At 46.0% G+C, this 19,850-nt stretch overlaps 1 protein-coding gene across 19 annotated transcripts in view; it reads right to left on the reverse strand.

Annotated features, from left to right (window-relative positions):
• FBRSL1 (fibrosin like 1) overlaps positions 1-19,850 on the reverse strand; it is a 1,099,284-nt gene that overhangs the window by 23,413 nt on the left and 1,056,021 nt on the right. For 11 of the 19 annotated variants that reach the window (XM_060249814.1, XM_060249796.1, XM_060249808.1 and 8 more), the window contains 6 exons: positions 16,966-17,016; positions 11,201-11,296; positions 3,700-3,771; positions 2,122-2,160; positions 850-921; positions 407-490 (listed from right to left, as the gene is read on the reverse strand). In XM_060249814.1, coding sequence (XP_060105797.1) covers positions 407-490; positions 850-921; positions 2,122-2,160; positions 3,700-3,771; positions 11,201-11,296; positions 16,966-17,016 — 414 coding nt within the window. The remainder of the gene's footprint in view (positions 1-406; positions 491-849; positions 922-2,121; positions 2,161-3,699; positions 3,772-11,200; positions 11,297-16,965; positions 17,017-19,850) is intronic. The other 8 variants (XM_060249815.1, XM_060249816.1, XM_060249812.1 and 5 more) reach the window with 3 other exon arrangements.

The following is a 19,850-nucleotide window of genomic DNA, read 5'->3' on the forward strand; positions in this document are numbered from 1 at the left end:
CCCTGATGGCTTCAGCCTCCCCTATCATGCCCACTGCAACAGGTGCATGAGGGAGTGCCTGGTGGGCCTGTCTGTAACTATGTTCTAGGTGCACACTTTGGGGTCTCTTTGTGGAACTTAAAACTGCACCCCCTTTGGGCTCTCCTTGTGGAAATCCAAAGTGACACTTCTCCAGTAAGCGGTGCTCTAAAAGTCATCGGGATCCTTCAATAATAGAGTGGCTCGAGGACTGAGGCCTCTGGGAATCCTCAGGATTCTTACCGTTTTCTGACAAGGGGGAAACCTGCTGTTCCTACATGTCTTACCTTTCCAGTTCCACAGTCCCCTTCCATCCCTCCCCACCACAACATACAGCAGCCGAAAACCCCCAAAGCACCTCTGACACAATGACTGTCATTCTACTCGCCTGCTCTATGTTTTGTAAAATGTCCTTCACCGTACCGCTCATTTCACTCTGAACAGGATAACACTCCATATTCCACAGGAGGTACTAGTGCAGAAGGGAAATGATATTAAACACGCGTGCTTCGTACGCTCCCGCCCTCCCCCCCAAAACACCTCCCCAGCTTGGCTTGGGATCTTTGCATATATTTAATACCTTCCACTTGGTTTTGCTTTTTTCCTCTACCAGGCTGCCCTGCCCACCAGGCGAGCGCAACCATTTAAAGCTCCACAGATAGATGTTAAAAGATAGAAAGAGGCTTCATTAATTCCACCTTACAAACGAAAACAACGGCATGGGAAGCGGCTTCTTGTTTGTTAATTGGGGCGGGGAGGAGCGTAGTGGGAATATAGCCTGTCCAGAGCCAGAAAAAGGGTTCTTGCTTCTGAATAAACGTGTCCATTTACCTTTATCTTCTGCTGGTGATGGTAGATCTGCCAGGCAATCTGGACATGAACGGCACACCACTTGCCAGGCTTCTGCAATTGAATGGATTAAAAACAAAACAAGGGGGAGGTTTGGGTTTTAAAAAAAACTAGCAATTCTACAAAATCACCATCGACAGATAGCTCAATGAACAGGACCGGCCATTCAGGGTGCCGGAAATTAAACTTATTAATTTGTGCTTACCATTCAGAAGTATGGATTAAAAACAAACAAACAAACAAAAACTGGAGGGGAGGTATGCTCAGCAGTCTTTTGCCACCAATCATGGAATATGCATTCCTCACCAAAAATAAATGATTATGTTTCTCATGGCTGCACAAAAGGGGCAGGGCTCAAACTGCATATGTTTCTAGCAGACTAGAGTGGTGATGATTTCTGGTCTCAACATAGCTCCCTGCTTGTTCCCAGGATTTCCATTTTAGTCGCTATTACACCTCGATTTTGCGTAACCCCCAACCTTCATCACACCCATTATTAATGCGGGGGGAGAGTTCTGATATGACATGGTGGGTATAGCCACAAAATGGCTGCCACAAAGTGGCTCCCTTACAAAATGGCTGCCACAGCTTACCTTCAGCCATACAATAAAAACCCTTGTGCTGTGGTGGCAGCTGCTGCCAAAGCAATTAAAAAAAAAAATCTGCACCACCAGTCAGATCTCCAATGGCCAGTCAGAAGACTTGCTGGGTAAACCCTCTGCCTGTCCCTGCCCACCTTTAAAAAGCATTTGATGGGCACCAGGAAAGACGTTGGTGGGCATCAAGGCACCCACAGGCAACGTCTTAGTTATTGCAAACAATAACTAAATCTACAAACATAAATTTGGTATGCGTAGGTTAATTCCAGTTAAAAGATCCAGTGCCCTACACAACTCAGCCCCGGCCCTCATAAATACCACGGAATGAATTATACAGGAGAAAAGACATTGTGTAAACTTGTTCAACTAAAGAACCGTTCAGTTTGCATAAATGTATGCAGGCAGCAAAATCCAGCTTTTCTTGGTGCTGAATTTGGGCCACCTTGGAAAGTCAAAGCAGGAAGGAAAGGCATGGTGGTGTGAAACAGAGTGCTCCATATACTTTAAACCACATCCAGTTTGAGAGAGAGAGAGAGAGAGAAAGAGAGAGAGAGAGAGAGCCAACACAGGCTTACTTAATATGCATTTACATTTCCAAAATCATACAAGTAACAGTTTTATAAGATGTTTATTAAAAAAAAAATCCCTGACAAACCTTACTTACTCGTACTGGAGGCCGGTATGGGTCAGACACCTAAGGAAAATGTAGGAAAGGAGATCAGCCTTCTCTCAAAACCGTCACACAGAGCAAAAGTAAGGCATGTCATTCAAGGGAAGAGATAATACTGAATGGAACGCAGCAAAGACAGAGTTGCTTGGCAAGACAGTGAGCTTCCTATAGTGGTTGGAACAGACAAAGCACCCTTATGCTGAATCAGCAAATTTGTCTATCAAAGTCAGGATTGTCTACTCAGATGGGCAGAATCCTTTAAACTGGAAGCGCCAGGAATGGATTGAGCCTAAGACCTACTGCATGCAAAGCAGATGTCTGACCACTGAGCCGCTGCCTCCCCTTATTTTGGCCAGCTCTGAATTTTTTTTTGGTGTGTGTGCAATATTTTTATATCCTGTTTATTTTTCATACAGGAACTCAAAGAAGCATTTATGTAGATTCTCAGGTGCTGATCAGACTCATGACTTGCTTAGCTGAAACAGGATCACTGCATCAAGTATCTTCTAATCATTCTGTGGTCCCAGGGCTTTTTTTTGTAGCAGGAACTCCTTTGCATCATAGGCCGCACACCCCTGATGTAGCCAGTCCTCCTGGAGCTTACAGTAGGCCCTGTACTAAGAGCCCTGTAAGCTCCTGGAGGATTGGCTACATCAGGGGGTTGTGGCCTAATATGCAAAGGAGTTCCTGCTACAAAAAAGCCCTGCTGTGGTCCCAGGCTTTGAAATGGCACAAGGCAATCTTAGCGTGCAGTTGTCATGGGGAAGAAGTAGAATGTGTGTCTGCTGCCTTGGGTGATTAAATGCAAAGGTCAGCAGAACCCATCCAATCTGCATGAACCTTTGCATGACTTCTTGCACAAGACTGAAAGCAATGTTTTGTCTAGGAGTGACGGTCACCTGAAAGAACAAACCTAAAAGCCTCCAAAATTTCAGAAAACGAATCAACTGCATTTCCAACGCATTGCAGTCTACCCACTTATTAGCTGAAATTTGAAATTCAGGTTTACAGGCTAGCCCAGTCTCATGTCTTGGAAGCTAAGCAGGGTTGGTCCTGGCTGGTACTTAGATGGGAGTCCACCAAGCAAGTCCAGGGTTGCTACACAGTGGCAGGCAATAGCAAACCACCTCTGGTTTTCTCTTGCCTTGAAAACCCCATGAAAGGTTGCCATAAGTCAGCTGTGACTAGATGACACTTTTTACTGCTACCATCTGATAATCTAACGTTTGTTTCTTCTAAAAACACTGATAAAATAGCTAAATGCTATGTTTACATTGCCCCACTCTTAATACTCAGGCTTCTGAAATGGTGGCATGCTGGGAACGGAAAGCAGAACCAAAAATTGTCCTTTTTTACAGCAAACAAGCAAATACAGTTTTCTTGTATTGGCTGGGCAAACACTTGTCAAGGATTCTTTAGGCTGATCGTGCACGGAGCAGGGGTTGGACTAGAAGGCCTGTATGGCCCCTCCCAACCCTATGTTTTATGATTCTGTGACTTAAAATGGCCAAAACTTTCAGCAGTATTCATAAACAAGACAGAAGGTACGACTTCCATACTTACCCCTGGTGTCTTTTGCAGAAGAGTGTGGTGTACTGCGCCAGGCCTGCTTGCTACATCAATTGGATTTGAAGTCTACAAGAAAAACAGAACCAAACATGAGCCACATTGTAGTGCTTTTTTTTTTTTTAATACGATTCTAGCTAAAAGTGAGGGCTTTCTCACATGACACTCGTATTACTTCAAAATGTTAGATCAGTAGTTCCTGACTGAGGCATCTTAGTGACATTCTGAGTTCATGTTAGATCGGGGAGGAAGAAGTGCACAGAAGATGAGGAAGAGACTGGATTTATATCCCACCTCTCACTTACACCTCTCTTACTATCTCCTTGCTCTTCCCCTCCCCACAACAGACACCCTGTGAGGTAGGTAGGTCTGAGAGAACTCCTCTTGAGAGGACAGCTCTGAGAGAACTTGTGATGGAATCAAGGTCACACCAGCAGCTGCTCGTGGAGGAGTGGGGAATCAAACCCAGTTCTCTCCATGCTCTTAACCACTACACCAAACTATCTCTCAAAAGAGACCTTGCTTACACAGCTTCTAAATTCTTTTTAAATATACAGTTCAGGAAGGAGAAAGACACAACACACACCCCAGCATCTTTGACCAGATATTTATTTTGCAAATTCCAGATTCCGATATATGATGGTAAACACTGAATGTGCGAGGGAATGTACCTGTGCATTTTCCACCATATTCTGAAAACTGAATTCAGTACCCCAGAGGTTTCATCACAGGCTAAGAGCCATCACGCCTTGACCCAGACAGCCCAGGCGACCCTGATATCATCAGATCTTGGAAGCTAAGCAGGGTCAACCCTGGTTAGTAATTGGATGGGAGACCAAGGAAGAATTCTGTTTTGATAGATTTATTGCTTCAACCAGACCTCAGGACTTCCATGTGGCCTTAGGCCCTACTTGACAATTTGGTATGCATCCAACTTCCTTTTCTTATGATCCACCCTATGAATCCTCTATATCGCTTTGGGCTCCCATCCCTGGCTCCGCTCCACTGCTGCCCTTGACACCTCCTGGTGGCTTTGCGTTTAATTCTGTATTATTAAATTCTGTCTCATGCCCACTGGGGGAGGGGGCACACTGTGCCCCTCCTCCTCGAGTCACACACATGGTTCACTTCCTAGTTTCCTTGCATAACAGAGGGACAAGCTTGTACTTGATGGGTCTGGACAGAAATCTGTCAATGCCACTCCTCCTAGCCATTGCTTTGCCTCTTCTCTTTAATTGATGCCACTTTTCCCCCTCCCCCTCCTTTTCTGCAAATAATTAAACTGCACCTCTGTACTCATGGCGCACATTCACCTTGCTAATTTCCTTTGGTGCCCTGAGCTGGATGGCCAAGGCTAATTCAATCTCATAAGAACATAAGAGAAGCCATGTTGGATGAGGCCAATGGCCCATCCAGTCCAACACTTTGTGTCACACAGTGGCCAAAAAACCCAGGTGCCATCAGTGGGGCCAGGACACTAGAAGTCCTCACACAGTTGCCCCTCCCAAGTATCAAGAATACAGAGCATCACTGCCCCAGACAGAGAGTTCCAACAATACGCTGCTCCATATGTTGATCCAATCCCCTCTTGAAGCTGGCTATGCTTGTAGCCGCTGCCACCTCCTGTGGCAGTGAATTCCACATGTTAATCACCATCATATCTTGGAAGCTAAGCAGGAGTTGCCCGGGATAGTCTTTGGATAGGTGACCTCCAAGGAATAACAAGCTTGTGAAGTGGAGGAAGGCAATGGCAAACCACCTCTGCATGTTCTCTTGCCTTGAAATCCTAGGCGGCCACCATAAATCCATTGCGACTTGATGACACTTTCCTCTACCACCACCACCACCACCGTCTTCTGTGAGTTGTTTACCAGAAGCTAAACAGGCTGCTTCACAGCCGCATCTCAAAGTCCACCATTCTCCTTTTCCACAAACTCAAATCTCTCAAACAAATAAAGTTTCTTGCAAATCTGGAAGGACTGGGGGTGGAATTCTAGCAGGAGCTCCTTTGCATATTAGGCCACACCCCCACAATGTAGCCAATCCTCCAAGAGCTTACAAAAAAAGCTTTGTAAGCTCTTGGAGGATTGGCTATATCAGGGGTGTGTGGCCTAATATTCAAAGGAGCTCCTGCAAGAATTCTACCCCTGGGAAGGAGACACATGTATGCACAAGACTCAGAAGGCAGCCATGTTGATCCACAGTAGAATACCCAGATTTGAGTTCAATAGCACCTTAGAGAACAACAGGATTTTGGGGGTATTAACTTCTGAGAATGACAGGATTTTGGGGGTATCAACTTCTGAAAGTCAGTGCTCCTTTTGTCAGATACCATGACGGTGTGTTCTATGAAAGAACACCAATGGTTCTGTCAGGCCTGAAGTGCTATCCCTATGGTGATTAACACCTTGGTTAACCCAGTCCAGAGACTACAGGCATCTGCTCTCTCGCTGGATGAGGCGGGGCCCGGTGCCAGCGATGAGTCTTTTCCTTCCCATGACACTGCACCTGTTGTTCTCCGAGATGAGCGCGGAAAGTTTAGCTTTAATTCCCCAGCGAGACATTTAACTGCTTGACTCGAGCCAAACGGCTGTCGGATTTCAAGCGAGGAAGGTTTAGGAACAGTCCGTGAATGTCCTGATGCCGTTTAGGTATGACGGGTCAAGGGTGGTTTTAAGAGTCTGAGGGATGGAAGAAAACTAAAAAAATCTTTGCCTGGGCAAAGTGCATGCTGGAAGGGCTGTCAGGCCCCTTTTGCAAACTGACGGGTAGGGAGGCCTGCATTTTTAAGGTCACATCACATTAATGGTATGAGTGATAGAGTGCCCTTTGGTCCTTCTGTCCCCCTGAAGACAGATGGAAATGCTTCCTTTGGCAAAGTAAATTGAATACTTTTGACCTTTTCCAGCTCCTAGCTCATGAGAAATGGCCTTTGGGAAAGTAGCTGGGAGAAGTTTGCAGTCAGGTTGGATTCATGTGGTGGGGATTTACGTAGGAGGCCTGGGGGAAGTGACATGAGAAGCGGGGAGGGAAAGAAAAACAAACTCTCTGCTGTGGAGGGCAAAAAAGACAGAATTCATTATGCCACGGTCAGCCACCGAGAATGTGGCCTGTCACGATGATCTAGGGCTTCATGCAGCCACGTGGGAGGAAGAGGAAAGTTTAAGGAGAAGAAAAAGGTTAGGATGATTTGTGTGGGGTTTTGGCCTGCTGTAGAGACTGCAGCCTTATCTTCTCTCCAAGGAGGTGAATCATGACTGCTGCGACTTATAGATAATTTAGCTGCATCGGCTACACTTCCAATCTGGCAAAGTTGAACTGTGCAAAGCTGCAAAAATGCAGAAAGGGCAGGCTCACGTGTACCGAGGGCAGAACATCGGGCTAATTTTTTGTGCTGCTTTACAAGCTGTTAAGTGGGGAATGGGTGGACTCCTCAAAAGACACAAGAAAGTCTGCCTTTTATCCTTTCAATGCCTTCCTGGAACAAGCGAGGCACAGGACTGGCCCCCTTCTGGGCTGAGGCTGATTGCTGCTGAGTGGGAACTTGGGAGATGCAGAAACTGATTAGCCCTGGACTTCTGTCAAGGATCAGATGCTTTCAAGGCCCGCTTTTGGTGCTTATTATAAGCCCATCTCTCCATTTCCCAGCTGAATCAGCGTGCGGTGAAGTGGCAGGGTCACCTTTTTGCACACAAGTGCTCACAGGTACAGAACAGTCCGAGGATGAGGTGAACCTACTCACACCATCAGCTGCCTACCAATGATTCACAGTGGGTTGACGTGGGGTGGTGGTGGGTGCTTGATGCAACTTCTGCAGCTGTATTCTCCTCTCTGCAGGCACACCATAGCCGTGGCTTTCTTCTACACAGTCCCCAGGTGGGAGCAGGGGATCCTCCGGTTTGGAGGCCCTCCCCTGCTTCAGGGTCATCAGAAAGTGGGGGAGAGGGAAAGGAAATGTCTGCTGGGCACTCTATTATTCCCTATGGAGACCAATTGATCTGCGGGTATCTGGAACTCTGGGGGGGATGTTTTTTGAGGTAGAGGCACCACAAGTTCAGCATAGCATCTGTTGCCTCAACTCAAAATACCCTCCAAGTTTCAAAAGGATTGGACATGGGAGTCCAATTCTATGAGCCCCAAAAGAAGGTACCCCTATCCTTCATTATTTCCAATGGAAGGAAGGCGTTAAAAGGTGTGCATTCCCTTTAAACGTGATGGCCAGAACTCCCTTTGGAGTTCAGTTATGCTTGTCACAACCTTGCTATGGGCTCCACCCCAAGGTCTCCTGGTTCCACCCCAAAGTCCCCAGATATTTCTTGAATTGGACTTGGCAACCCTAGTCCCATGCCACGAAGAGTGCTAAGGAATCTAGCTTCAGTTTATGGGATCATCTCTTCACTGGTTACAGAGATGGGCTCATGAATATGAGAAACCCATCCGGTGGGATTGTGGCCAGTGACTATCACGATCAAACAGCTAAAAAGGGGGTCTTCAGCGGCTCCTGTGCTTTTTGTTGTACAGCAACAATTCTGTTTAATCGTTGAATGGCATTGGAACTCATGCCCTGCGTGTTCCCATGAAGTTCCAAAAGGAAAGAATGGGAACGTGGCAACACATTTATCTTACTCCACAAACACAGCAATTGTTTCTTGTGAAAGTGAGCTCACAAGTCTGCAGCAGTTCCAACTCATCCCTAATTTTTTTGTTTGCACGGCATGCTGCCCAGCATTTTTGCCGTTGTTTGTTTTGGTAAGCGCAGGGCATAATGGATGGCAAGGCTGCCTTTTCTGCAGAATTTGCCTTCTTATCTCTGCACAGAGATGCGTCTGCAGAAATGACAGGACATCCATACGACCTCATCACTTAGGAACGTGGCTTTATCAAAACAAGCCCTGGCTTCATGTTTATAAAGATGCAATCAATAACTGTCTGCGTATTATGGATTGTTTTTCCTCTTCCCTCCTTAAACTGACTAAACGTGTTAGTACATTTTACAAATTAAAGACTGCGTACAGGAGGAAAAGACTCTCAGACTAGTATGGCAGAAGAGTTAAATGCAGCAACTCTCTGTCCTGGTGGTTTAACACAGACGGGTCCCCAACCCCTGGGCCATGGAGCGGTACCGGCCCTCAGCCTATTAGCAACTGGGCTGTGAGCTGTATAATTATTTCATTATATATTACAATGTAATAGAAATAAAGTGCACAATTGTATCATGCTGAAGCCATCACCCCCACCTGCCCAGCAGGCCCGGTGCTGGCCTTTCCAGCGCCCCAGGCCGAAAATGGGCCCCGCCCTCCCCTTGACGTCATCAGGGTGCGCACTCCCCGCCTGCGCTCCGCATGATCCTCCCACCCCCTGCTTCAAAGGGAGCCAGCTGGCTGCTTCTGAAGCAAGGGATGGGAGGGCCGCGGAGTGCTGGCGGGGAGCGTCTTTGGCTGGACGGCAGCGGTGGCGGATTGTGCACGCTCCCCGCCAGTGCTCCGTGCGGCTCCCTTTGAAGCAAGGGGCGGGAGGGCCACGCAGAGCACTGGCGGGGAGCGCGCGCACAGCCCACTGCCGCCCAGCCAAAGACAGTCCCCTCCAGCGCTCTGCGCGGCCCTCCTGCCCCTTGCTTCAAAGGGAGCCACATGGAGTGCTGATGGGGAGTGCGCGGACCGCGTCTTAGGGTGTGCAGCGGTGGCGGGTCCTCAAAGAGCGCCCCGGAAGAGCCAGTGCCCTAGGCAGCTGCCAAATGCTGCCTAGTGGATGCGCCAGCTCTGCTGCTCAGTCTGTGGAAAAATTGTCTTCCACTAAACCGGTCCCTGGTGTCAAAAAAGTTGGATACCACTGGTTTAGCAGATCTTGGCTCTATCCTCTTAACGATGCATTTTTGCTGTATCAAACACAACCCCATCTTTACAAGTCTTAGATGAGATGTCCTGAACTGCCAGAAATTTAGGGTACCTGCCTCCTGGGCAGGGCTTTTTTTTGTAGTAGGAACTCCTTTGCATATAGGCCACACACCCCTGATGTAGCCAATCCTCCAAGAGCTTAAAGGGCTGTTAGTACAGGGCCTACTGTAAGCTCCAGGAGGATTGGCTACATCAGAAGGGTGTGGCCTAATATGCAAAGGGGTTCCTGCTACAAAAAAAGCCCTGCTTCTGGGTTTCAAAGCAGCTTTCCCCCAGCATCGGTGCAGCAATGCCCACGCAATCCCATTTCCTGGCTCCAGACAGAGCAAAAGAGCTAAGTCTCTTTAAATGCAAGAAGCCCCAGTCAATGTCTTCTTTCTACAGCACAGCAATGTATAGCACTAAGATCAAAAGCTGACCATTAGTATCATAGCTGAACTTTCCTAATCCATTTTCCACTCAAGTGACATTGTGTAGATTACTGGTACTCACTCCACAGCTGGCAGAGAGCTACATTCCCAATTACCATCAATCCAAAGAGCCACATGACTATTGTATGCAAGTCAGACTTACTGCTTACAGCAGAGAGCAAGACTTTCAAGTTGTCCAGAAATTTTTTCTGAGTCTGGATGTTAAAAGATAAATGCTTCCATGTGTTTAAACTGGACCTTCAGCGTTGGTACTGTAGCGTTGTAGCGTGGCTAGAACCTCCCTCTATGCTACTTGGGAACACTGGTCATCCCCAAGCCTCCCTTTGCAACTTTGTGCGACTAAAGGTAAGTGGTGGCAGCCATTTTGTGGCTGGTTCCACCTTCTGCAGCAGCCACTTTGGGCAACCATTTTATGGATGTGCCCACCACCCTGTATCAGAATTCAAAAGGTGCCCACAGGCTCAAAGAGGTTGAGAACCTCCGGCCTAAACTAACTCCCCACCAATCTACCTTAAAAAGAAAAAAAACTTCAGAAAATTTTTCTATGAGTAGCTTTATGAAAACTTGAATCCCCCCGCGATCTGAAGTGCTATGAACCATTCTCACACCTCAGGGATCTTTCTGATTCATTCTGCCACCTGACCAGGCCTGAGAGAAAGTTTTGCCCTAAGGCAGGGATGGCCAATCTGTGCCTCGGGAGCCACATGTGGCTCTTGCACACATATTGTGTGGCTCTCGAAGCCCCCAACACCCCATCTGCTGGCTTGGAGAAGGCATTTGTCTCTTTAAATTACTTCACCAAGCCAAGCCAACTGGCAGCCTGGAGAATGCATTTAAAGCTGCTTTCTTTCCAGCTCTCCCTCCCTCTTCCCCATCTATTCGACTTCCTCCCTCCCTTCTCTCAAACATCTGACATTCATGTCTGGAGACTCTCAAACATCTGATGTGTATTCTATATGGTTCTTACACTAAGCAAGTTTGGCCACTCCTGCCCTGAGGCCACCCCTTAAATTCACAGCAGAAGTGAGATTTGAACCAGGAGTCTTCCTGGATTGCAGTGTTCTTCGCTACTCTGCTAGATGAATCTCATTTGAACATGGCTTGGATGCATTCTAATCATTCTGTTCCTGACAAAGAACAAAATAATTGACTGGAACCATAATAAATCTGTACCTTCGGCTGAAAAGCTCCCTGAAGAGACCCGAAGGGACCTGAATGCGGAAGCATCGGTGGCATTCCGGGCATGGCTGGAGGGTAGCTTGGAAAAAACTGGGGGAGAGAGGAAAAAAGAAGAGGGGGGAGTGCTTACATTACAGATAAATAATACATGCGCAAGCAACTTTGTCCTGACTGTACAAACTTTTAATTAAAAGAAGAAACAGCAACCTTTCCCAAATTAAATTTCAAGACTTTTGCTTTGAAAAAAAAAAAAGAACAAGACTAGAAAGCTAGCCAAAATACCATAATACAGCGGTGGCCAACGGTAGCTCTCCAGATGTTTTTTGCCTGCAACTCCCATCAGCCCCAGCCAGTATGGTCAATGGCTGGGGCTGATGGGAGTTGTAGGCAAAAACATCTGGAGAGCTACCGTTGGCCACCCCGTCATAATATATTTAACAGCTTTTTTTTTTTTTTTTTAAAAGATGCTCTCCTGAAAAATCTAGGGAATCATTTCAGAGTGATGTAACCCATTGCCGCATTCTCTCCTGAATTAAATTCACAGATGTTTTGATTGGCGGCTCCGCATCCCGTCTCGAAAGAGGACGTTCCGTGGAAGATACAGGTTGTCTGCAGTTGCCAGCTTTGAGAAGCATATTTTCTTGCTAATAAAGATGCAGTTTTAAAGAGCTTTAAAATCTGTTTTTAACCATGGCAACATATTCTTTGAATTTATCGAAGAGCCCTGTGGTGCAGAGTGTTAAAGCTGCAGTACTGCAGTCCTAAGCTCTGCTCACGACCTGAGTTCAATCCCCGGCGGTAGCTGGGTTTTCAGGTAGCCGGCTCGAGGTTGACTCAGCCTTCCATCCTTCCAAGGTCGGTCAAATGAGTACCCAGGGGGGGAAGTGTAGATGACTGGGGAAGGCAATGGCAAACCACCCCGTAAAAAAGTCTGCCATGAAAACGTCGTGAAAGCAACGTCACCCAGAGTTGGAAATGACTGGTGCTTGCACAGGGGACCTTTCCTTTCCTTTAAAGAGCGATCTTTCGTTGGCCAGACAGCACTGAACTGAATGTGGTGATATGCAGGGTGTGAATGCACTTTAAAAATATATATATACTTTTTATTGATTATTGTCCATTTACAGCATTATAGTAGTTGTTACTAAACAATATAGTTATTAGTACTGTCTGTCATTATTTACCAACAAAAAAGAAAAAATACTAAATTAAATTAAATTGTCATGCTTACAGTAGCAAGTGTTAATAAGTTAATACAAGTTTTGACTTATAATAAAATTTTCTTAAAAACACATCACTGAATGATACAATATGTTTGCTTGGTAGAATCTCCTGTTGAGTGAATACACTTTCAAACCTTACTGCTGACTGGCTATCAAAATCATTCCTTGGAATCCCATTGCCAACAACAGGTATTGACGTACAAGGCCACAGTGATTGTTGCATGATAGTTCGTTGCATAATTGTTGCGTGATGGTCTGATGATTGGACCTTCCTTATTACAACAGCATCACAAGATAACATGGTGTAATCCCAGGAACACAGCCCAGCTGGGCAGGTAGCATTTTGATGGGGACACTCAAGCTCAGCAGCTGGGGCACTGGAAAAACCCTATTTGCTTATTCTGTTGGTTAAAGGCAAGCATCACTCCAAAGTGCCACCTGGTTACCTCTGGAAGGCTGGCTCTGTCCTATTCGAATGTAAAAAAAAGGTAAAGGTAGTCCCCTGTGCAAGCACCAGTCATTTCTGACTCTGGGGTGACGTTGCTTTCACAGCATTTTCATGGAAGACTTTTTACAGGGTGGTTTGCCATTGCCTTCCCCAGTCATCTACACTTTCTCCCCAGCAAGCTGGGTACTCATTTTACTGACCTTGGAAGGATGGAAGGCTGAGTCAACCTGGAGCTGGCTACCTGAACCAGATTCCGCTGGGATCGAACTCAGGTTGTGAGCAGAGGGCTCCGACTGCAGTACTGCAGCTTTACCACTCTGCGCCACTGGGCTCTTTACTATTTGAATGTAGGACTAACTCATTATTTTTAAGAAGAAGAAATTGGATTTATATTCCACCCCCCACTCAGAGTCCCAGAGCGGCTCACAATCTCCTTTATCTTCCTCCCCCACAACAAACACCCTGTGAGGTGGGTGGGGCTGAGAGGGGCTCTCCCAGAAGCTGCCCTTTCAAGGACAACTCCTACGAGAGCTATGGCTGACCCAAGGCCATTCCAGCAGATGCAGGCGGAGAAGTGGGGAATCAAACCCGGTTCTCCCAGATAAGAGTCCGCGCACTTAACCACTACACCAAACTGGCTTGTTGCACAGCCTTGAGAGCTAGGAGCATGATTTGGCAAAGGAAAGTGAAAAAGCTTGAGCTCCTGAATCCACGGGGCATGCCAGAAACACCCAGCTCTGCCCACAGTCCAAGATAAAGCAGCAAACTATTGCAGCAGTGATAAAATTTCAGTTCTGCTTGGCCTGAGGAGGACATCACCGGAGTCCATCTTCAAGAGCAGGTCTGCCAGTCCTCAGGAAAGAGTTCTCACACGGGCCTTCCTACAAAAGACCCACCTGCTGCAGTTTTTCTAGGCCCATGCCATACCAGATGCTCTTTTGACACAAATGAAATTGCTTCATTTCACAAGAGGGGGGAATTTACCCTCCACTATAATTCTCCAGCGCTACTATTACGGCCCTTCTGTGAAACGTGTCACTTTAAGCGAGTGTGAAAGCAGCCTGCTTGGCATCTCTAATCTTTATCTGCCTCCCAGTTACAAGGTAATTATCACAGTTGCCAGCCATGAAGTCCACTATTATCAGCACACGCTTTTAATTTTCCACAGTCTGCGGTCCCAGAATGCCGCTTCTGATGCAGCAGCTGATAAAAAGGGAGCTGCAGGAGAATGAAAGGTGATAAGTGTGCCGTCAGGCATGCATTGCAAGGGTGATGCTGACTTGCTTGGATTCTGGCACTGTCTTTTAGGAAGGAGACAGGCTGAAGGGTCCTGCTCACTCCAAAGCTTCTGTATCCCAGCCATGATAAAATGGCTCCCCTAAAACAACCCCAAACCCAAAGGTGGGCCCTTATTGATTCTCTAAACCGTAGTTTAGTTTAGAGCTTCATGAGGGGATTGGATAAACATATGGAACTGAGGTCCATCAGTGGCTATTAGCCACAGGGTATAGATGGGACTCCCTGTATTCTTGGTGCTTGGGGGAGGGGCACAGTGGGAGGGCTTCTAGTGTCTTGGTCCCCCTGATGGATCTCCTGATGGCACCTGGTTTTTTGACCACTGTGTGACACAGAGTGTTGGACTGGATGGGCCACCGGCCTGATCCAACATGGCTTCTCTTATGTTCTTATAGATGGGACTCTCTGTCTAAGGTAGTGATGCTTTGTATTCTTGGTGCTTGGGGGGGGGCAACAATGGGAGGGGTTCTAGTGCCCTGGCCCCCCTGGTGGACCTCCTGATGGCACCAGGTTTTTTGACCACTGTGTGACAGAGTGTTGGACTGGATGGGCCACTGGCCTGATCCAACATGCCTTCTCTTATGTTCTTCGTTTCTAACACCAACACAGCATCCATTGTTTATATAAATTACCATTAAATGTTTTGTATGCGTGGAAATGATTTTGTGGCTTCTTAATCAATGCAGCTGCAACAATGCAAAGGTGAAAAGGTTTTAAATTAGGTCCTCCTCCACTGAGTTTTCAAGGCACATAGCTTCTATTCTGGATCTTTGTGATTCCTCCAGCCAGGTAATTAGGTGTTGCTGTGATTCTTCTGCCACAGTCTTTCTCTGTAATTTCTTTGTGCCCGTCTTCTTGCTCTTTTCCTCATCACCATCTTTTTGGCAATCTTTATATTCTGGCTGTTATTTTTATGACAAGAGGAACTATCACGTTGTCAAATGCTTGCACTGGAAATATTTCTTTGCCTCTCAAATGCAGTTGTGTTTGAGCTTTATAGGTGAGAAGAAGTTAGCTCTGGTTCTGTTGAGAGGTTGTTCAGGTCTACAAGCTAGTTTCCTACCCTGAGAGAAAAAGGGGTAAATATAGAAAACTCTACAGTGACATATAGACTGGAATAGTGACATCTCCATATGGCTGGTTAGAACTGGTCAGATGCAATTGCTATGGGAGGATGGGGAAAAGGTTCACAAGTTGGCTGAGAAGAGTGCATGCCTAAAATATCATTGGGCTGGCTCCAGCAAAAATTTCCAGCTCCTGAGCAAAACAGAAACACAAGAAAAATCAATGGTAGGGGCTTGCGCGAAATCAAACTTTATCATATCCCTACTTGTGTTTCATCTTGCATAATTTCTGGGCACTATCGCATATAGAAAGTGAAGCACTAGGTGTTGTACAGGATCTTGCACAAATGGAATTGCCCTAAGTCTCTTTGTACTTGCACACTGCTGGATCCAACCACTAAGAATATGTGGATATCATAGAAAAAAGGGCCACTGAATAAGATTTCACTCATTTCTCTGTATTTGGAGGACAATGATGAAAAATAAGTATGATGGTGCTTATTTGGAGAAAAGAGGCAGAACGTAGCAACCCATTTGCAATAAAGTTCTTGAAATAAGGTGAGCTATGGCCAAAGAATAAATAAGGAAATGCAACTATAAACTGACAGTAATAGGATACAGATACTATTAAGAAACAGCAATAGTCCAAGAGAGGTTCCAGATTATCATTCAGCAAAAGCGACAAATAAACTAGCAAAGTTCTGCTGAGGTTAAAAATGCATCATCAAGATATGCCAATTTGGTCCCCATTATTGAGCAGACAGCTTTTTAATTATGGCACAAAACTGAGTGGTTCTATTTAGAATTAGCTAGTTCCAAAATGGACTACTGTGTTGCATTTCAGTTTCTAATTCTGAACGAAGGATGCACAGAAATGGTGGAAGACTCAGACCGAGTACTCAATGAGATGGTAAAACTGAGATGGGAAACCTATGTGATGGCTTTACCTATTGCAGACCACAAGTGGAGGGGGGGCACGGTTCCTTCAGACACACAAAAAATAGAAAACAAGATGCTAAGAAAAAGACTTAGCCTCTCTCTTGATATGCTCAATTTCTGTGATCAAGATTGTGGGTTTTTTTGTTGTATGGGGGAAGCATTCAGTCATCTGCAGACTGAAATGGTATAGGCCAGACATGAGCGTACCACTGCAATAAGAAAACAGCAACAAAGAATGGAGAAAGAACTGGACATATGAAGGAAAAGTTGAAAAAATCTGAACAGTTGAAAAGACATTTATGATTTTATTATTTTAAAAAGGTAAAAGGTAAAGGTAGTCCCCTGTGCAAGCACCAGCCATTTCCGACTCTGGGGTGAGGTTGCTTTCATGTTTTCATGGCAGACTTTTTAATGGGGTGGTTTGCCATTGCCTTCCCCAGTCATCTACACTTCCCCCCAGCAAGCTGGGTACTCCTTTTACCGACCTTGGAAGGATGGAAGGCTGAATCAATCTTGAGCCAGCTACCTGAACCCAGTTTCTGCTGAGATCAAACTCAGGGCATGAGCAGAGAGCCTGCAATACTGCAGCTTTACCACTCTATTCCAATTAAAAAGGTATGATAGATTAAAAAGGGAAATAAACGGAGGGATTTAAAGACCAAAAAACCCTTTGTCAGAGCAACTTGCTGCATTGAATACACTTAAGGAAAACATTGACAAGCTGAAGTATGGTTCAACCAGCCTAATCCCTGCCCCCACAAACCCCCGAAGACCCGCAAAAGCACTCACGTTGGAATGTCGAAAATAAGGATTATCGAGTTTGGGAGCATACTTGTCGAACTGTAAGAAAAAGAGAAACAAGCAGAAATGAGTTTGCTTCTTTAAAGATATGGGATGCAGTTTAAGCACAATGGAAGCATGTTTTCACCAGACATGATACACAGAGCTGGTGTGTGTGTGTTTGAAGAGCACCTGCATATTTTCCATCATTGGCTTCTGAAACCTGTAGATTTGCAGATGGACACCTAAGAGAACGTTCCCCCCCCACACCAAAGTTTTTTCCTCTGATTAATATCCCAATTAATTCCAAAAATCTGATGCTGAACTAAAAGCTTTATGAGCTTGAATATCTTAACTTCATGCTTTCCTCTGGGGCGCACTGGTATTCTTCTTTTGCCTATCACTTGTTCTTGTACAGTCGTGGTAAGTTTGGTCCAGAACAATTCTGCAAGGTATGTCGGAAGTATTCTCATTTCAACAGACCCCAGAGAGACTTGCTCAAAATCCTCTAGTGAATCTATCACTGAACCCACAGGTTTATGCTCAGGCCCACGTCCAGCCGTCTCTCCACAGAACTGCTCTGGTTTCAGTGGCATGCTATCCTACGGCAATCCTTCTCTGACTGCCTCTCCCCATCCCATTTTTTACTATTCAACATCAGCCCAGCTTGGCATTCAAAAAGGCTTAAAAATGAAAAATAGGGCAACCTGTCTATTTTTTTTTGGGGGGGGGGTCATCGTTGCAACCGACTTACAGCCAACCTCATAGGTTTCCAAGGTGAGAGACAAACAGAGGTGGTTTGCTATTGCCTCCCTCTGTGTAGCAACCCTGATATTTCCTTGGCGGTCCCTCATCGAAATAATAAGCAAGGCTGACCCCGCTTAGCTTTGGAGAGCAGACGAGATCAGGCTTGCCTGGACCATCCAGGTCAGGGCAATCTTTCTATAAAAAGGTAAAAGGCAGGGGTGGAATTCTAGCAGGAGCTCCTTTGCATATTAGGCCACACACCCCTGATGTAGCCAATCCTCCAAGAGCTTACAAGGCTCTTTTTGTAAGCTCTTGGAGGATTGGCTGCATCAGAGGGTGTATGGCCTACTATGAAAGGAGCTCCTGCTAGAATTCCACCCCTGGTAAAAGGCAAAGGTAGTCCCCCCTGTGCAAGCACCGAGTCGTTACCAACCCATGAGGTGACGTCCTATCACGATGTTTTCTTGGCACTTTTATGGGGTGGTTTGCCTTCCCCAGTCATCTACACTTGACCTCCAGCAAGCTGGGTGCTCATTTTACCGACCTCAGAAGGATGGAAGGCTGAGTCAACCTAAATTTCACCTCTGAATCATGTATTGTCCTGATCTCTCACATCCTTTAAACTGTATTTTGGAGCACTGTGTAGCTACTGGCTCCCTCCACCATGCCTCCGACCTAGGTCCCATAGGTATTCCTACTATGCCCTTTGAAGAACGTATGCATTCCAGCCTTAAGCAATAGGGAGATGTGTTGGGGGGCGGTGAGCAATGACCCTTTTGAAATGCCACTCGTTTGGCAAGCCAGCTGTTGTTGTAAGCTCTTCCTCCATACAGGAGAGCAGATTTGCAATTGTGTTAATTACAGTTATTACTGGAGTCATGTACCCTCCAGTGTAAATACCATAAATTACTAAAACACATGCAGCTGGCAGTTTCAACGCCACCCGCTCTGGCATTCCGATTAATAAGCCCACCGACTACTGCGTTTTCCCTCTGCTCCCAGCCTTTTTAAGGGATCTGTCTGGAGTTAGAGAGACATTTGATCAGCTACTGCTTTTTATATTTTTATTCGGAGGCTGGCATTCTCCCTCCTCCTTCCCAGAAAGCCGAAAGGCGCAACTTGATCTCAGCTTTTCCCAGCACTACTATCCAAAACTGCCTGGCTTTCCTGGATATGGACAAGCGGCCTTCGGGTCAGGGCCTGAAACACTCCCCCCTGCCTTTTAAAAAAACCCAGCCTGCTAAGAATTCTCCGAAAGTCAAAAGCTCGCACACCGTTTTGTGTTGTTCTGGTTGGTATTAAGAAAAGGTATTCTATCGCTTTTGTTTTTGGATTTTGGTTTGGGCCTGTAACACAAGCCTGTTTAGAGAAACCTAAGGAGATGGGAGCTTAAATATAACAAAAGCGGGCAGGGCAAAGCTGTTTTTACCCTTTAAGCCTGACATCCACAGGGTGTGGGCGGGCGGGAAAGGAGCTTTTTGAGATCAGATATCAAGATTCTTAAACAACCCGCCAGGCCTTCAAGGAAAAGTTCTGAGATTGCTTTACACAGCAAAAAAAAAAAAAGGGGGGGGGGAGAAATGAAAGGAAAGTATTTGCACAGTGCTCAAACACCTGGGTAGGGATGGGGGGGCGGGGTGGCAGCTATTGCTCTCATTGTTCTGCAGCTAAGCGGATTAGAAACGAACAATTTCGTCATGCCATCAGCAGCAGGAACGAAAAGCCAGAAATGTCATTTCCCATGAGTTTGCCCCAAAATGCTGTTTTGGAATGTTGCTTCTTTGGCTGCAAGAGAAAAGGATAATGCATTTCTCTCTCCCTTTTTTCTGAAAGGAGGAAAAGCTTCAATCGGTCTACCGAAAAATAAACATTGCTTTGCCAGGACAAAAAAAAAGGTACTTTGAAGAATTTTCCAAGTTCAGCACTTTATAACAGCAGCAAACAGGGGTAAACCACATATAACGTTATCATGAATCTCGAAAGACAAAAAGGCATGGAAAAAAACGTATAGCTTTTTTGGCAAGATGTGGCCCATGCTACTGGTTTGATATTCCGTCCAATGAGTCCCCTTTGGCTAAAGCAATGACATGCTATGACATTTTGAATTGAGTGGGTGGAGCTTTCTGCCATGGGTGAGTGGGGGGTTA

This window comes from Heteronotia binoei, chromosome 11 (assembly GCF_032191835.1).
Source record: "Heteronotia binoei isolate CCM8104 ecotype False Entrance Well chromosome 11, APGP_CSIRO_Hbin_v1, whole genome shotgun sequence".
Classification (NCBI taxonomy): domain Eukaryota; kingdom Metazoa; phylum Chordata; class Lepidosauria; order Squamata; family Gekkonidae; genus Heteronotia; species Heteronotia binoei.